The sequence below is a fragment of the Panicum hallii genome, chromosome 3, assembly GCF_002211085.1.
Source record: "Panicum hallii strain FIL2 chromosome 3, PHallii_v3.1, whole genome shotgun sequence".
NCBI lineage: Eukaryota > Viridiplantae > Streptophyta > Magnoliopsida > Poales > Poaceae > Panicum > Panicum hallii.
Window position 1 is genome coordinate 1,429,512 of NC_038044.1, and position 17,156 is coordinate 1,446,667.

A 17,156-nucleotide genomic window follows, 5' to 3' on the forward strand; every position below is an offset into this window, starting at 1 on the left:
CGGATCTGATGCAGTGGACGCTGGAAACGGTTCGGTTCCTCTACAGTACTGCACTGCAGAGGAGGCTCGTCCGTGGACGCTTTCGACCGTCGCAGGAAGTCACTTCTAATCTGTCTCTGGACATGGCAATCTGTTGGGTTAAGCACCGTGAGTGTCTGACATATATCTTCGTTCGACTCCATCTATCAGTGATTCAGTGCGCCCATGCAGCTATCCATGTTTGGGGGTGTTCGGTTCAACGGAGTAAAAGTTTGTGGCACATCAAATATGTTTGGTTAATAATTACAAGTATTAAATATAAATTAATTATAAAACTAATTGCACAGATGAAGGCTAATTCAGCATAATTAGTTCATAATTTAAAAATATGATGCCACAGTAAATATACGCTAATGATAAATTAATTAGACTTAATAAGTTTGCCTCGCGAATTAGCATCTATCTGTATAATCAATTTTATAAATATCTTATATTTAATTTTTCTAATTAGTATACGAAGAGTTGATGTGATAACGACTGAGCTTTAGTTCCCGTAAATATGCGCTATTAGCTTTTTCCTGCCTTGCCGACGCGTGATGAGTTGGAGCCTGAGTTGTGATCAGGATTTCTGAGCACCAACAGTGCTTGTACGGTAGAAGACTAGAGGTAGGAGCGTGGCGGCCGCACCAAATCGCCAATCAGTTGCCACAAAGAGCATACGAACCAGCATCCACGTCACGCGGGCGAACGGATATTTCGAGCGGTGGTGGCTCTAGATGTCGCGCTCGCCTTCTGCCACCTTCGCTCGCCTTCTAGACTCCTCTCCGCTCCCCCATCCACCGCTCTCACCTCGCTCCTCCTAAGCCCGGCTCCACTATAAATCTCATTCTCGCCCCATCGACCGATCAAGCCAAAAGCAGCAGACACCTCGATCGATCAAACGACACCTCGAATCGATCCTTCTCTCTCGCAGAGCCCCAGCGCTCGATCGTCGGCCGGCGACATCTCTCGATGGCGTACATGCGCGTGACGCACCGCGACGAGGAGGGCAAGAAGGTGACGGAGAAGCTGCCCGTCCCGGAGACGCGCCGCCCGGACACCGCCAAGCACTTCGAGCGCAAGCTGGAGGAGCAGGGCTTCCACCGCATGGAGCGCCACCCGGCCAACGCGCCCCGCGGCGTCGGCATCGGCACCCCGCCGCCCAAGTCTGGCCGCGGCGGCAAGTACACCTGGGAGGGACCCGGCGGCCTCGTCGAGGACGAGCTCGACCCGGCGCCGCCCGCCATCGACCCCAACGACCCAAACTACGAGGAGGAGGACGGGGCCGAGGACGAGGAGGCCAAGGAGGTGGTCGTCGGGGAGGTGGAGGTCGCCAAGGTGGCCGAGGAGAGGGACGGCGTCGCCAGGGTCGACGTCGCGCCGCCCCTGCTCCAGGAACAGCACCAGTAGCTATAGTTCTAGCGGCTTCTGAGAGCTCAGCTAGCAGCTCATCCTCATCCTTGTGGTGTGTCTTTTTTCCCTGTTGACTGTTGAGCTTGGATGTGAACTGTGTTTTGGTGCACTAATCAATCAATAATCGAATGTGATTAAACCCAGATTAACTTTCAGGTTCAATCGTGTTTACTTGCAAATTCGATCTTTGTACGTGAATTTCATGTCATCTCTGTGTTTCTTGAGCTCTGAACTCTCCTTGATCAGAATACAGAAATCGCGCGAGTCATCATCATCAGAAGAGACCCCCTCAAAAAAAAAAAGAAATCATCAGAAGCACAAACTAGGGCAAGCTCCGTTCGGGCCGGACTAGTCAGCCCAGCCCACCCTGACCGTGCGCGGCGGACGGACACGCAGAAACGAATTAGGAGGCGGCGACTTGGCCCATTAACTTACAAGTCCAAGGAAAGGCCCATAGCTTCGTTCACTTCGGTCGGCCCCAAGGAAAGGCCCATACCTGGTTGCAGCGTGAATTGCATACTGGGCCACAAATCCAGCCCATGCCTATCTCCACCGGCCCGGTCCTGTCAGAGAGGCTTTTGCTAGGTTTTGGCACAACCGCCGGTTGGCCGCACAAGCGCTCGCGTCTCCTCCCCTCCCGCTCCCGGCGGCGGGACTGCCGATTCCGTTTGACTCGCCGGAGCGGACCAGCTGTCGAAGCCTAGATGGCGAAGGGCGACGATGCGTTGGCGCGGAAGCGCAACCGGGTGCGCCGCAAGCGCCTGCGCAGCAGCGAGAACGCCGTCTCCGCGCGGGTCGCGGCAATCATCGCCTCCAAGCGCCGCCGCAAGTCCGGGAAGCGCCGCGGCTGCGAGGGCATGTGCTTCTCGCTCCCCACGCCCGACGACCCCTTCAACGAGCGCCACGGCAAGAAGCACAAGGACGAGGAGGCGACCGACGACACAGCTGACGCCGCCGTCGTGGCCAAGGACGACAACCCCAAGAAGGACCCGAACACTAAAAAGCAGCCGCCGGCTAAGGCCGGGACTAAGACCAAGTCGAAGGCCATACGCGAGCGAGCGACGGAAACGGAAGTGGACTTCGACCGGCCGTCCAAGTTCCTGGTAGTTTGCCTTAACGCTATCCGGGATGCTGTAGCGCCCGAGGACGGCGGCGGCAGCATCCATGGCGCCGGCGACTGGGGCGTGGAGCTCTGGAGGTGCTGCTCCGCACCGGCGCCGTCCGACGTCCTCGATACTGGCGGCTCGTGCGCCACGGTAGAGCAGACAGCGTGGCTCGTCTCCACCGCCTGCGACATCATCGCCAGGAAGGAGAGGCTTGGGATGGTCGTATCCTGCCCCTTCCTGCTGCACCTCGTCCCGTCCCAGGAAAAGGCCGCGCGAGTTAGTACTGACGTTTTACTCAGCTTGTTATGTTGTTCATGTGTTAGTCAATGATCAAAATGGGAATGATTTTGTTGTATATTTGATGTAGGTGCGATCGATATGCAAACCCCTGAAGCCTCTTGGGATTCATTCAGTGAGCTTGCATCCTGGCGCTTCCATTGAACATCAGATCTCTGGGTATGTTTTGTTTTACTATTGTGTCATTCTTTGTTGATTGCTAATTTGAAATGTGTTAGCTGTCAGCCTAGCTGCGAAGGGCTCATAAATACCAAATGTGTTAATACATTTTGTTTGGACTAATCTATCAGACTGAAAACTTGTGAGCCAGAGTTTCTTATAGCTACCCCTGAGAGGCTTCTTGAACTTATGTCATTAAAGGCAATTGACATATCAGGTGTATCAATGATGGTAAGTGTTGCACACCACAAACTATGAATTTCGCAGTAAGTTAAGCAGCTCTTTTATCTTTGCTCTTACCATGCTTAGTAGTTCTACTTTCTGTATTCTTCTCTTCATATAGTTAGCTATGCTATTATCGAGTTTCATCTAAAGATTGACAAAGTCAATTGACAGGTCATTGACGGATTGCAATATTTCCTGGACCTCAGTGTCAGTGACAAAATCTTTTCTATTAGAGACGCCATATCAAGCATTCTTCAGATAACTATCTTCACTGACCCATCTGACCAAAGTGTCGCATCTATGGCTAAAAATCTACTCTGTGGAAGAATTACAAAGCTCTCTATCAACGATTCTGTTTCTTCACGAAGTGCTTTTGTAACGCAGAGTGTACACTTTTGTCCATCGGAGGAGCTGAAAACATCGAAGGTAACTGCATCTCTTATTTCTCATGTGCCTATGTTATGTTACCTTTCATGGGTGTGCAACTTATTCAGGAGGGCATTAATGCATAGCTAGTGAGCTACTGTAATGTTCTTCAGAACCTCCAGTCTTAATTGTAACACAATGTAACTCAGACCTCAAGACAGTATATGTGGTCTGCCATTGATAGCCTGAACAAGGATGTGGACCCTGGATTCTAGTTAGTAATTAGTAATTTACTCTAATACGTCTCATGTCTGTATCCAATTCATGGCTGATGGTTTATTGAGCAGGAGCTGTTCAAAATGTTTCGATGATTCTGGTGTGATGCCAGTTGCCACTTCTATGTTCTGATGAGCACTTTCTATTTTCAGGTCAAGGAAATCCTTGAGCAGATTTTGCAGAGTCATGCTAAAAAGTCATCAAAGGTTCTGCTAGTAGCCGCAAACAAGAAAAATGCACAGCACCTATCATCATCACTTAAACTGGGAAATTGCACAGTGACTGATGACTCACATGGCAACTCTTTTACCATATGCAGCAGGTGCAGTGAACCTAACAGCATTGTAGTAGTTTTTTGGGAAATTTCCAATATCTTCACGCAAGCTGAACCATGTGTGGCATGAATCGCAACTTTGTTACTTTTAACAAACATATTGCAAATAAGAATTTGAGTTGTAGTCTTAGAGAATTTTAATCAGGACATAATCTTTTGACTGAGACTCTCAGATTACCCATGATCTTCTGTGCCAAACTTTGGCATCTTAAATGTATCTGTATCTGTGCAGTGTTGGGCTGATGAATGTACATGTTAAAGACCGGGAGAACATGGCGATGACAGACATAGAGGAATTTGAGACTGTGTTGGTGGTTGATTTGCCTCCTTCAGTCGATGAATACGTTGAGATCCTCACTGGGGTTGCTCGTCAGATGATTGGAGGGGAGGTCCATAGTATCTTCTGTAACACTGATGCTCCTGTTGCGAAACCCTTGGCCGAGCTTCTTGCAAACAGCAGCCAGGTGGTGCCTGAATTTCTCCAAAAAATGGAGTCTTCATAGCAGACTTGATTACCCTATCAGTGTGGCCAGATTATATTGTGGTGATTCGGGTTAGTTGCTGCCATTCATGGCGCTTCTTTTCACCAATCAAGTCTGACTACCACTACTACTAGCTCTTGTTGTGAAATGTGAATGCCTTGAATCCCATTTTCTGAAAGGAGTGGCTCAGTTGTAGTTCACTGGTTTGCCAGCCTCTATTATTGTGAATTTTGTCAGAGGAACTGCGTCGGTCACCAGGGACCGCCATTTGCTCCCTTTTTCTTTTCAAAGGGATAGGTCTCTAGATCTTTAAAGCGCATCAAATGTCAAAGACATAGGCTTCTTTTAATCAAGCACCTTTTTCATCTTTACCGTACTCATCAGCTTGCTGTCATCTCAATGGATTCTTCGGCTGACTGCTGCTGATCGAGTTGGTGGCAACAACTAAAGAAAGGGTCCGGGAGCTGTGTGCACCGTCCAGCAACCTTTGCCTTGTCGCATTGGTCCTGGCATTCGCACCACGAAAGCTTTGCGAACGGAGCGCTATGGCTGGATGCTGATCGTCTCATCGGCAGTGGAAGATCTTGGTGACTCGGCTCGGGACCATGAGCAGCAGGTTGTTGGTCCTGCAAGGAAACAAAGTCACTATGCACGAGTTGGCGTCATATGTGACTAGTTCGACTATGATATCTGCTTTCTTGATTCCTCTGAAATCATAGCAGTCATTTCTTCGTCGCTTTTTTTTTTGGTAAATTCTCGATCAAATGTTCGTTCTGATCTTGAGCTGCAAGCTTGAAGCTGAAGCGAAATGTTCCTTGTGATCTTTTAGCCACGAACATGAATGCACTCTTGCAGTTGAAGCGTGTCGTGACCAAAACATTTTCCAATGGACGGCTTGGCTCCATTGGAGCGGTTCAGCCTTCAGCAGCACACTAACCTTTCCTCTTCCTTTTCAGATCACAAGCATCTCGCCGATCTTGGCCGCCGCCAATGAAACTCTTTGTCTAATTAATGCGAGCACATGTTTGGACCTTTTGGCAGGGCACATGCTTGATCGAGCTCATCTCCCTGTAAATTAAGATGGTTCAGGTCAGGCCTGTTCTACGATGTTCTACGAGCAAGTCTTCAGCATCAGGTTTACTACTCCCTAAATTTCAAATTATAGATGATTTTAGCAAATCTAGATATACATTGTATCTATATACATAATAAAATTTATGTATCTCGATTTGCTAAAATAATTTATAATTTGGAACGGATGGAGTATTAAGCTTTCAGTTACGGAAGAGGAGCACAGGATATATATCTTTGCAAGGCTGCCATGTCCATCCAAGCTGCTGGTCCGAGAGAATCTGCAGAGTAATCATGCTCAGGCATGCATGCTCGGTTGCTTTTCCACGAGTTAAATAGTCATGGTGCCAAGCATAGATCGAACATGTAGTTTTTTCCATGAGAAGTTTGCAGCCACTCCTTTCTCCTGCAATTTGGAGGCGTATAGGCAATTCTTAATTCACACCGGTACAAAAAGTGGATGTACTCATAGATACGGCATCGCTCGACTTCCGACGGCTTCAAAGTGCCACCATACTCATGTCATGCTTTTGCTTGTGTTAAGCATTACTAGTAGTGAGTTTGTAATGCTGCTTACATATTAATATGTATAAAGTATATAAAAAAAACTTGAATTCCTAGGGCATCAACACGTAGTCCCAGATATTCCGGCAGAGGTTTCGGTATCATCATCAGCGAAAGTGAGGAGCACTCATCACGCCAATCGCATTACAGCCACGAGGATAATCGTTTGCGTCTGTCTCTGTCAGTCAGCAACCAGCATGCTAAATTAAGCAAGCACATTATTTGCCCACTCGCTAGTAGCATCCATCGTATGTGCGCCCAGGCCATCCATTGGCGAGAGATCATGGAGGACTTGTTGATCCTTCTGAAAAGGATGTCATGCATGGAGCTTCACTGTCATCAACTCGCCATCGCCATTGTACTAGCTACTAGAGAAAAGGCAAAGAAGGGTCCCTAGCTAGCTAGCTAGCTTTTCTGGCTGCTGCACGCGCGCCTTCATTCTTCTTTACACATCACGCGCCGCGATTGCCGCCTGGTTGGAGAGTGTGCGCTGTGTGATCGATTGGTCCTCTCTGCTAAACTGCAGGCAACTGCTCGTGTCGTGTCCGCAGATGAAGGCGATGGCGATCACACCATGATATCTGAATGATTAATTCCTACTACTTGCCTAGCTAGCTTCAGGAACTATAGTATTGTCCACGTGGAACGCATTGGGGCGGCATTTGTGCTTGAGCAGACCACTTCAAATCAAATACGTATATGCATGATATGCTAATTTACATGCTTGGCTACTAGGAACCTAGGGGCCTTCTAATTGAAGAAAGAATCTAATCAAGAGGCTGCAACTTGACAAAGAGTATTAGTAGTTGTGATCACCAATAATTAGTTGTGAAGCTCTTGAGTATCTATTTGTAGGGCACGCGTGTATACCATGTAGAGCATCAACTTTGAAGTGTGAACGTTCTGCATGCTTACCTTTGGTTGGCGTATAAAACTCATTATAGTAGAAGAACCAATATATTCTGAGTTCTAAAATTTACCCGCCATCATCTTACTATTATTAATTGAAGATTTCTTTTAAAACCTCCACGTAAAGCCACATAGGATTCTACGTGGACACTCTAGAAAAAATAGAAAAATTCTAAAAATTCTCACAAAATCAGAAACATCCGGCCATCAGTCCGACAACTCTAATCTTAATAGTCATTGGATCTGTTATCTTTTTTAATAAATTACCCACCTCCGCTATTATAAAAATACACTAAAGTAATCTCCTAAATATGTATCTAAATTACCCACCTCTGTCATTATAAAAAATCTAAAGTAACCCTCTAATCTTCGTGTAAATTACCCACCTATGCTATTATAAGAACAATGCAAATAACCCTCTAAATTTGTATATAAATTATCCAATTTATTAAAAGTTAATAAATTATATAATTATAATAAAATATTAAAGTGCACCAATATAAAATTTAAATTATTATTTCTATTAATATTATTTATATAATTATTTATATAAAAATACTAACCACGATATGTGCTACCATATATTCATGTATGATCAAATGTATGATCGAAGATATAAGAATACCAATTCACAAACCAATGGTAAATATATATCAAACACACATGGAGGTGTGATGTAAAATGAAATCTGTTGCGACTACATAATGATAAATATGTATTTTAGAGTGTGTGTTAGAATATTTAATACTCACTCCGTTTTTATTTACATGTCGTATTAGATTTGTTCTAAGTCAAAGTTAGCTAATTTTGACCAAGTCTATAGAAAATAATAGCGACAACTATACTATCCAACATATGCACTATCAACGTATACTTTATGGTGGATTCAATGAAATAAATTTTGCATTGTAAATTTTATTATTTTTTCTATAAATTTGGTCAAATTTGACTTAGAACAAATCTAATACAATATGTAAATAAAAATAGAGGGATTAGATGAAAGAGATCTTGAGATAGATAATTATAATTATTAGTTATAAATTTATATTTTTATATTAATTATAATTAGCCCGTGCGGGAGTACAGGTTGATAGGCTAGTTTTTTAAAGGTGTACTGTAGGCCACACCTTAAAATTCTTGGGTCAAATATAGTCATGAAAACATAAAACTTTTAAGTGACCTGTTACTGTGTTTTCCCCGATTCGGTGAAGCCGTGACATTGGTTTTAAATTTTAATTAGGTAGCAGATAGCACCACGATGACGCCTTGTTCACTGGGCAAGTGGCGTGGTGCAGTACGAAGATGCATGGTACAATAACGACCAAAAGAGGCGATCGTGCAAGTTGGGTGAAAAAAAAGAAAATATCCAAACAAACTCCTTTCAGAGCACTTACACAACGTCATTGTAGACTTGTAGTAGTACAGTTGACATACATACATGACGCGCAGCTTGGCCGACATACGTGCATGCGTGCATGCGTTTTCGGCGCGACTTGCCCCGGCGAGACACTGTCGGCCGCGTCGCTAATGCTGTTTCTAGAATCCATCCGACCACGCCCACAGCCGGAGGACTTGAAAGGAGGGCACGGATGGTGAGCACGCGAGGATTGGACGCGCACGCCACGCCAGCGGCGAGGCAGCTACTAGTTTCGTCGATCCGGCTCTTCTGTCTATGTCGCCGGCCGCGTGCGTGCAGGGGCAGGGCTCCTCTGCGCACCCACGTCCCCTGTCCCCTTCGTCTCTTTCACCATCTGCCTCTGAGAGCTGCAGTGGCCGGATCGATGGAGCCGTTGACTCGTGTAAACCGACGGATCGGGCAGAAAAGACCAGAGCAGAGCACCGTTGATGTTGATCCGTCCGTCCATCCATCACGCGCAGGCCCAGCGCACCAGCAGGCTGCAGGGGATGGGATAGCTCGGCGCCACGACAATGACAACCATGACGCGAATGCAGATGCACGTCTCTGTCTCTCAGCGAGCTAGTAGGTCAGTGGGCGGGTGATGCCCAAGGTCGCTGCACTGCACTCGGCACAGGCAGGCACACGGGAGGTCGGGAGGACGGCTGGACGAGGACTCTCCTGCGCGCAAGGAGAAAGTATGAGGTGGCCGGCGCCAACGATCGCCCGCAGTGGAGTGGACCGCGCCACAAAACGTGGCCATGCTGTGCGTGTGGGGCCCGGGCCCACTGTGCCAGCCGGACGTGGTAGGCCAACGTGCGCCCGGGCCCATGGACCGTGCATCCTGCCACAGACGCAGCGCAGCACAGCAGCTCTGCAGCCTGCAGCTACAGCCTAGAGCTCCCAGAAATGAACAAAGTAGATAGAGGAGCTGTGGAGGCAGCAGAACAAAAAGGGACACATTTCCTGCATGTGAACGGATGGATGGAGCAACATGCGTTTGCGTTTTGGTTGAGAGCAGCAGTCTCCAAACGAGTATAAAGCAGTAACATAATTTAAGGTCGGTTGCTCCTGCATGCTAGCTGGTTTCCCGGTTGAAAAGGAAGAGAAGGAACGAGAGTATGCAGCGAGCTCGGTGGCTCGAAGCTTGGAAAAGCTCCAAAATTTGCTCCTTTCCTTTTTTCATGCTCAAACGATGCATCTATCAGTGTGAAACGAATGTTTCCAGGAGTCTCTTACAGATGAATTGAAGAGCTTCGTCTTCTAGAATCATACAAATGATGGATCATTAGTAAACGTTGACTGCCAGTGCGCCCTGCCATGGGGGTCTTTCACCATTTTTATTGTTTCACTCTTTCCTCTGGGTGCGTGCGTGGCTACTTCAAACAATCCTCTGTTTCGCATTATAAATAGAGCGCCTCGTCGCCACCAAGAGCACCACAAACAGGCAGCACAACACCAGCGTTATCCATCATCCTCTCCTGTCTCCCAAAGCAGCCTCTGCCAGCTACCAGAGATGATGAGGCGCTGCAGCAACATCTCCTCGCCGCTCGTGGCTGTTATCCTGCTCCTCTTCCTGATGGTCTGCTTCTTCCACTGCGCGGCAGCGGCACGGCTCCTGCCTGCTGCTGTTGCTCCTCTTGTTCACCAAGGTGCGTGCTCCACCTCCACTCCCGGCAAGCATACGCATGATGAATGAACCTCTCTTCTGATCGATCCTACCAGCCTTTTGGGCTTCTCTAATGTTTCTGAAACTCTTATGCAGAGAATGGTGCCAAGGCTGCTGCTGGAGATAATGGCGCCGCGGTCACTGGGGATGAGCTCTCATCACCCTCCGAGGTGAGAACACAAGAGATGGTGGTGGGAGCAGAGGAGGCGGAGGAGCCGGCGACGGAGACGGAGTGCGAGGAGGGGGACGACGACTGCCTGCGGAGGCGGCTCCTCCGCGACGCGCACATGGACTACATCTACACGCAGCACAAGGGCAAGCCATGAGCTAGGAGACGACGACCTGCACGTCTGTTATACGTTGCCGGGCGGAGCACATGCCGGACAGTCGACGTAACGGAGGCCGCTAGCTTGATTCTGTCTCTTAACAACAGTGACCAACTTGGAATTCCTGCATGCATGTGTGACGTCTGTCTGTACATCTCCATGACTACATGGTAGAATTTTCTTTAGCGTCGAGCAGAGTATGCTGCATGAAACGGTGAAAGGTGACTGCCTGTGCTAGTCTGGCTTCCTGCGGTGTGAAGTTGTGGACAAACTTTTGAATTGTGTTTTTACTTGTTTGCGGTCTACTACATCCGAGTGTAGTTTGTCTATCTGTATGCCTGTTAATCTGCGCCCCCGGGTGAAGGCCGTACCACTACGTTTGCAAGATAATATGGCTAGGTTTGGTTAGTACAATGTTTATTATAAACCCTATCACATCGGATGTTTGGATGCTAATTAGAAGTATTAAATATAGATAATGATAAAACAAATTTCATAACCTCTAGGCTTCTTTCGAGACGAATGTATTAAGCTTAATTAATTCATGATTAGCCTATATGATGCTACAGTAAATATATGCTAATTATGAATTAAGTAGGTTTAATAATAGATTCGTCTCGCGAATAAGCCCTACGCTTATGCAGTTAGTTTTATAATTAGCTTATATTTAGTATTTCTAATTAGTATCGAAATATTCGATGTGACAGAGCTTTCTAATTAGTATCGAAATATTCGATGTGACAGAGCTTATCATGAGCACCTGAAATCCAAACAACACCTATGTCCAATGTCCAGCGAATGATTAAGGTACTCCCATACTACAAAAGCAAAAGTGCCTGAAAAATTGAAACAAAAATGTGGATGGTAGATGATACAAATATATATGCTCACGCAAATTAAATTCGGGGTTAAAAAGATTTGTGCAGGGACAAACGTAAAAGACAAAATCAGCATACGAAAATTCTACAATTTTTTTTCTATTGCATCTCGTAATGATCAACGTGAAAGGCTCCTTAAAAGTAAGACAGTGCTCAAGAGAAGTATGTTCATGAAGAGATTGCCAAACCCATTCGCTCTCTAATCAGCAGTATGGTATATACCTTTTTTTGCGGGTAGTATTGTATGTACTTGATCATTGCAATCCAAACAAGTATTCTACCTATAGAACAATCAAGTAGTGTATACTCACTCTGTTCCAGAATACACTACGTTTAGTGTTAGGAATAAACCACGCCAAGGTCCGTACTTGGTGCGCTGTGTGTGTGTCGCGTTTGAGTCAATTAGCTTGTTTAGGGGGAGTCCGTGTCAGGCTAGAATGCTGGTGTGTCCACGTTCTGGGTATGGTAGTAGGCTCAGCCGGATGGTGCGCGTGTGTGTGCTCGCGTTCGTGTCCGGAGTTGAGTCCAGCATGACGTGCGGCGCGTGCTGGTGGTTCAGTAGGAGTTGCAGTCGCAAGGATGGTGAAGCCGTTGGCCATGGCGTAAGTAGTGGAGGAGAGCACGATATGGCTTGCGGGCAGAACGGAAGACCGGCTCTCACAGAAGAGTTCGTGGCTCAGACGTGGAGAAGGCCGGGTCGCCAGGGGAGTGCGCGTGCGGCGCGCCAAGTTCGCTGCAGTGGGTTGCGTGGGCGCTGCGTCGTCAGAGGGGCTATAAAGGGCCGTGTAATCCTTGTGTGCAAGGTTGAGTCGAGTCCTTTGATCTAATAGCAAGCCAACATACAGGCCGTGTGGTGGCCGGGGCGTTCGTCGCCAAGTTTGTGCTCGTGCATCGTTCATCTTCCTCCTCCGTCTGGTGTGGTGAGAGAGTGATCTGAGGGCTCAATTCCAACATTTAGATCTTTTCAAAGTCAAATTTTTTGAACTTTGACTACAAAAAGCAAGCAAATCATAAAAATTGACAACACAAAAATAATATTAGTTGATTAATAATGAAACCAGCTATCATAACATGTAACTTCTTTTATTTAAAACCGATTATTTTTAAAGATATAGTTGGTCAAAGATAAAAGTATTTGACTTTGACTAATTCTAAACGTTAGCTACAGTTAAGTATGTAGTTAGCTGCTAAGCTTGGGGCTATCTATGTCTTCTCCGTCGTCTTTTCGGTGAACGGGATACACGCATGTTCATGGCAAAGGATTGGTGGGCCGTTATGTGTGAATTGAGAGGAAACTGGAAAGCTATGATCATCCATGGCGCAAAACTCAAAAGTCTGGGTGAGCTTGCTCGGGGTAGGTCTAGGTCAGAAAAATATCCTCAACCCTTTTTGATCGCACACGTCATGGTCATCACCAGATCGTGGCATCTTCACGCGTGCACGACTCGAGCTATAATTTTTGATGGACCGATCGATCGATCGATCGAGCTAGCTTAATTAGGATGTGAAAGGAATGATACGGCGCGCACACTACTATAGATGAAAATGACATGGCAATAGATAAGAAGCTGAGCACGTTTAAGTTGAGGTGATCGATCGCCGCAGCCTCCTCGATTATTCGTCAATCGAGATCCCCACTATCTACCAGCGGCGAGTAATTTGATTGTCACTTAGCCGGCCGCCGTACATGCAATATACCGGCGTGCTGATCCCCTATTTTTCTACGACGCATGCATTTCTATGATTCAGGTTCTATTTGGATCTCTCCAACTAAAGTTTAGTCCTCTATTTTAGTCTTTTTAGTTCCTAAGGAGCCAAGCACAAGGACTAAAACAGGGACTAAAGGCTTTAGTCCATTAGTCCCTAAAGGTTAGCTTTAGTCCACAGTCTCCTTGCTCGAGTTCTTCAGCAACGGTAGCAGAGCAAGGGCCGGGGGTGGGACAAGTGCTGATTGAAGGCGCAATATAGTCATTGTACAGCTGGTTTAATAATATTTAGTCCCTCCATCTAAATAGAGCAGGGACTAAAGTTTAGTTTAGGTACTAAACTTTTCTTAATTAGGGACTAAAAGATCCAAACATGACCTTACTACTAGTTTAATTAATTACCTTCAAGTGACATCGCACGATGGTCGAGTTGGTAATCTCTGCTTACACGTGGCTTACTGGCTTTAGTGTGTTTTGGTGATAGCTTTAAAATCGTTTATTTGCACACTGCATTTCCTTCAGGATCCTGGGATGCAGACGCATGGATGCATCATCACCCACCGGTTCGGATAAGGAAGAATCTGTCTATCCTTTGCTGCTTCATACATGCGACCGCACCGCACGCCATTGTAGACTAGATAGAATAGATGATGGCCTGTATGTGTGCAACAGTGACATACTCCTACACGCGGCGCGTGCCGAGCCGACATCCACGCGTGCATGCGATGCGTACCCAAGTTCGCCAGAAATTTTTCCTGCCCATGGCATCACTCGCTAGTGCTCACACGCTTGGAGTTGAACGGCGGAGCACTGGAGCTAGCTAGCTAGCGATGCTGTTGCTAGAACGAATTGAATGAATGTGATGGCGTCGTCCGCCCACAGATAAGCCGGCCGGAGGAGTTGGCTGGACTTGGTACCCTTTTCCACCAAATAAAATGCGTCAGTTCCGGCGTGACCGATCGAGCAACAAGATGACTGTAGGTGAACGGTAGGCTACACTAGCATCACTACCGCAAATATCTAAGATACTTGCGAGTAGAAGATCATAGATCGTTACCACTAGACGCGCAGCGCAGCGGAAGAAGTCGCGCGTCGGTGTAGAGGAAGTAGTCGATCACGTCCCACGAACCGAGCTCCTCGTCCTTGATCCCAGCAGCCGATCAGCGCAGCAGTCGCAGCAGCGCTTCCACGGAGTCCACACGTACGGGGATGAAATGCCGGGCGTCGGTGTGCTAGCACCGTACACACGGCAAGGGCGGCGGCCGAGAGAAGGGGGCGACGGCTAGGGAAGTGGCGCGGCTCACAGGCTTGTCGCGCCCCCTTAGCCCCTCCCTCGTATATATACAGCGTAGTAATGGGCTTCTATCTCATAGGCCCATTAGTAACCTTAATCCCTCTTGGATCAATATCCTCTTGGGCTTTTAAACCGTATTGTGATGATGGGCTCTGGGGCATATCACCAACAATCTCCCACTTGCACTAGAGACAATCATACAGGCAAGCTTTCCAACATTCCAAACCCCTTAAGTGTGTGACCCGTTAGGTTCATGTGTAGGTGGTCGTGATCGGAAATCATTTCCGAATCACAAGTCAATAGCGGCACCTAGCAGAGCATAGTGACTCACAAATACACATAAAGATCATATCGGCCGAACTTTAGATATACTCATACACCGATCCCTTTGCCACACGATACCAGTCAAGCTCAAGGCGAGATGTGTGCCACCTTTGTGATAGCTCGACCATTCTCTCGATCTAATAGTGGATTCTATTAATAACTAACCTTTAGTCATGATGATTAACTCTTTAATCAGTTTGGCATGGCCATGCACTTTCAAATCCAACTATCTCAAGGGGGGCCAGAGATATCTTTCCCGTTATCTAGGAGGGGCAAATTCCATCTTAATCCGCTCACATCCCATTCCATGTTTCATGACACGCCTGTAAGCTACTTTTGTAACTACCCAGTTACGGAGTAGCGTTTAGCAGCCCCAAGATGCACCACTACACATAGTGAGAAACAATGGCGATCTCAGGTCTAAGGATCCAGTAGGTATAACACTCAAGAACAACTGATGGCACATACAAAATAACAATCCCAACATTGTCTTGGAGTGGGTCAATCCAACAACATGTTCACCAACATGTGTCCACATCATTAATCCGATATTCCATATCCATGATCCGTGAAACATGATCATCAATTAATGCATGTGCTAGTCTCAACGTTGTTGTTGTCCCGCATAACGACATAAACTAGGGATAATTTAGAATTATATCATGGTCAACAAAGAGTTTCACGAACAAGTCACGTACTTGATAATCAATGTAAAAAATAATCATCCATGGAAAAAATAATTATTCATCATTACATAAACATACTCATGACACAAAAATCTTCCATGCACACTAGAATTACTGATGTAAGTATCTAATACCCATAGATCTCATGTGTGCCTCATGCTTTGGTTGTGGGAGAGGTTTCGTCAACGGATCAGCAACGTTTGAATCCGTGTGCACCTTGCAAACCTTCACATCACCTCTCTCAACAAAGTTACGGATGAGGTGATACTTCCGCAGTATATGTCTGGACTTCTTGGTTGTTCTAGGCTCCTTTGCTAGTGCAACGGCACCACTATTATCACAATAGAGGTCCACTGGACTGGACGCACTAGGAACAACACCCAAGTTAGAAACAAACTTTCTGATCCAAACAACTTCTTTTGCAGCTTCGGAAGCTGCAATATACTCGGCCTCTGTCGTCGAAGCAGCCACCGTATCTTGCTTGGAAATCTTCCAGCTCACTGCCCCCCCCCCCCATTGAGGCAGAAAACAAAATCGGATTGCGATTTGGAGTCATCTTTGTCTATTTGAAAACTAGCATCGGTGTAACCCTTTACAAGGAGCTCATCTTCGCCTCCAAATATTAGGAACATATGCTTAGTTCTTCTCAAGTACTTAAGGATACTCTTTACAATTGTCCAGTGAGCTTCACCGAAATCTGATTGATACCTGCTCGTAACACATAGAGCAAAGGAAATATCTGGGCGCGTGCAAAGCATAGCATACATGATCGATCCTATGGCTGAAGCATAAGGAATCGTACTCATCCTCTTTTGCTCATCAGGTGTCGTAGCACACTGACTCTTGCTTATAGTAATGCCATGTGACATTGGCAAGAAACCTTTCTTGGAATCTTGCATATTGAACCGATTCAATATCTTGTCAATGTACGTGTCTTGGCTTAATCCAATTAGCCTTTTTAATCTATCTCTATAGATCCTAATACCCAGAATGTAAGCCGCCTCTCCTAAATCCTTCATCGAAAAACTCTTTTTCAATGAGGTTTTAACGGCTTCAAGCATTGGAATATCATTTCCGATCAGTAATATGTCATCTACATATAGGACCAGAAACACAAGTGCGCTCCCACTAGCCTTTTTGTAAACACAAGGCTCATCTTCATTCTTGATGAAGCCAAACCCTTTGACTACTTCATCAAAACGAATATTCCAACTCCGAGATGCTTGCTTCAATCCATAGATGGACCTCTGAAGCTTACATATTTTCCCAGCATTTTTAGGATCGATAAAACCTTCAGGCTGTTTTATATACACATCCTCACTTAGATGTCCATTAAGAAAAGCGGTTTTGACATCCATTTGCCATATCCCATAGTCATAATATGCGGCAATTGCTAGGAGAATCCGAACAGACTTTAGCATTGCGACGGGCGAAAAGGTTTCCTCATAGTCAACACCTTGAATTTGTCGGAAACCTTTCGCCACCAATCGTGCCTTATAGATGTGAACATTTCCATCCATGTCCAATTTTTTCTTAAAAATCCACTTACAGTCGACAGGTCTTACACTGTCAATTTGTTCGACCAAGTTCCAAACTTGATTATCATGCATGGATTTTAACTCGGATTTCATGGCTTCAAGCCATTTGTCGGAGTCGG

The 17,156-nt window shown here is 46.2% G+C and overlaps 3 protein-coding genes across 3 annotated transcripts; all 3 read left to right on the top strand.

The window, feature by feature from the left end:
• Nucleotides 1–861: 861 nt before the first annotated feature.
• LOC112887258 lies at nucleotides 862–1,580 on the top strand. Its single transcript, XM_025953388.1, has one exon. It carries the CDS (start codon nucleotides 991–993, stop codon nucleotides 1,426–1,428), a length of 438 nt encoding a protein of 145 aa, XP_025809173.1. The 5' UTR covers nucleotides 862–990; the 3' UTR covers nucleotides 1,429–1,580.
• Nucleotides 1,581–1,727: 147 nt separating this feature from the next.
• Nucleotides 1,728–5,378, top strand: LOC112887257 (probable ATP-dependent RNA helicase DDX43). Its single transcript, XM_025953387.1, has 6 exons — nucleotides 1,728–2,813; nucleotides 2,905–2,993; nucleotides 3,125–3,224; nucleotides 3,390–3,644; nucleotides 4,013–4,182; nucleotides 4,427–5,378. Exons 1-6 carry the CDS (start codon nucleotides 2,136–2,138, stop codon nucleotides 4,695–4,697), a joined length of 1,563 nt encoding a protein of 520 aa, XP_025809172.1. The 5' UTR covers nucleotides 1,728–2,135; the 3' UTR covers nucleotides 4,698–5,378.
• Nucleotides 5,379–10,037: 4,659 nt separating this feature from the next.
• Nucleotides 10,038–10,940, top strand: LOC112886510 (phytosulfokines 5-like). Its single transcript, XM_025952427.1, has 2 exons — nucleotides 10,038–10,268; nucleotides 10,382–10,940. The coding sequence occupies exons 1-2, from the start codon at nucleotides 10,133–10,135 to the stop codon at nucleotides 10,609–10,611; spliced, it is 366 nt and encodes a 121-aa protein (XP_025808212.1). The 5' UTR covers nucleotides 10,038–10,132; the 3' UTR covers nucleotides 10,612–10,940.
• The last annotated feature ends 6,216 nt before the right edge of the window (nucleotides 10,941–17,156 follow it).

What these genes read in the sequence shown, in the direction of transcription:
- LOC112887257 (XM_025953387.1), top strand. Translation starts at nt 2,136, where the DNA reads ATGGCGAAGGGCGACGATGCGTTGGCGCGGAAGCGCAACCGGGTGCGC. An exon ending in TATCAGGTGTATCAATGATG is followed by an intron (nt 3,225 to 3,389) that starts GTAAGTGTTGCA and finishes GTCAATTGACAG; the next exon opens with GTCATTGACGGATTGCAATA. An exon ending in AGGAGCTGAAAACATCGAAG is followed by an intron (nt 3,645 to 4,012) that starts GTAACTGCATCT and finishes TTCTATTTTCAG; the next exon opens with GTCAAGGAAATCCTTGAGCA.
- LOC112887258 (XM_025953388.1), top strand. Translation starts at nt 991, where the DNA reads ATGGCGTACATGCGCGTGACGCACCGCGACGAGGAGGGCAAGAAGGTG.
- LOC112886510 (XM_025952427.1), top strand. Translation starts at nt 10,133, where the DNA reads ATGATGAGGCGCTGCAGCAACATCTCCTCGCCGCTCGTGGCTGTTATC. An exon ending in TGCTCCTCTTGTTCACCAAG is followed by an intron (nt 10,269 to 10,381) that starts GTGCGTGCTCCA and finishes ACTCTTATGCAG; the next exon opens with AGAATGGTGCCAAGGCTGCT.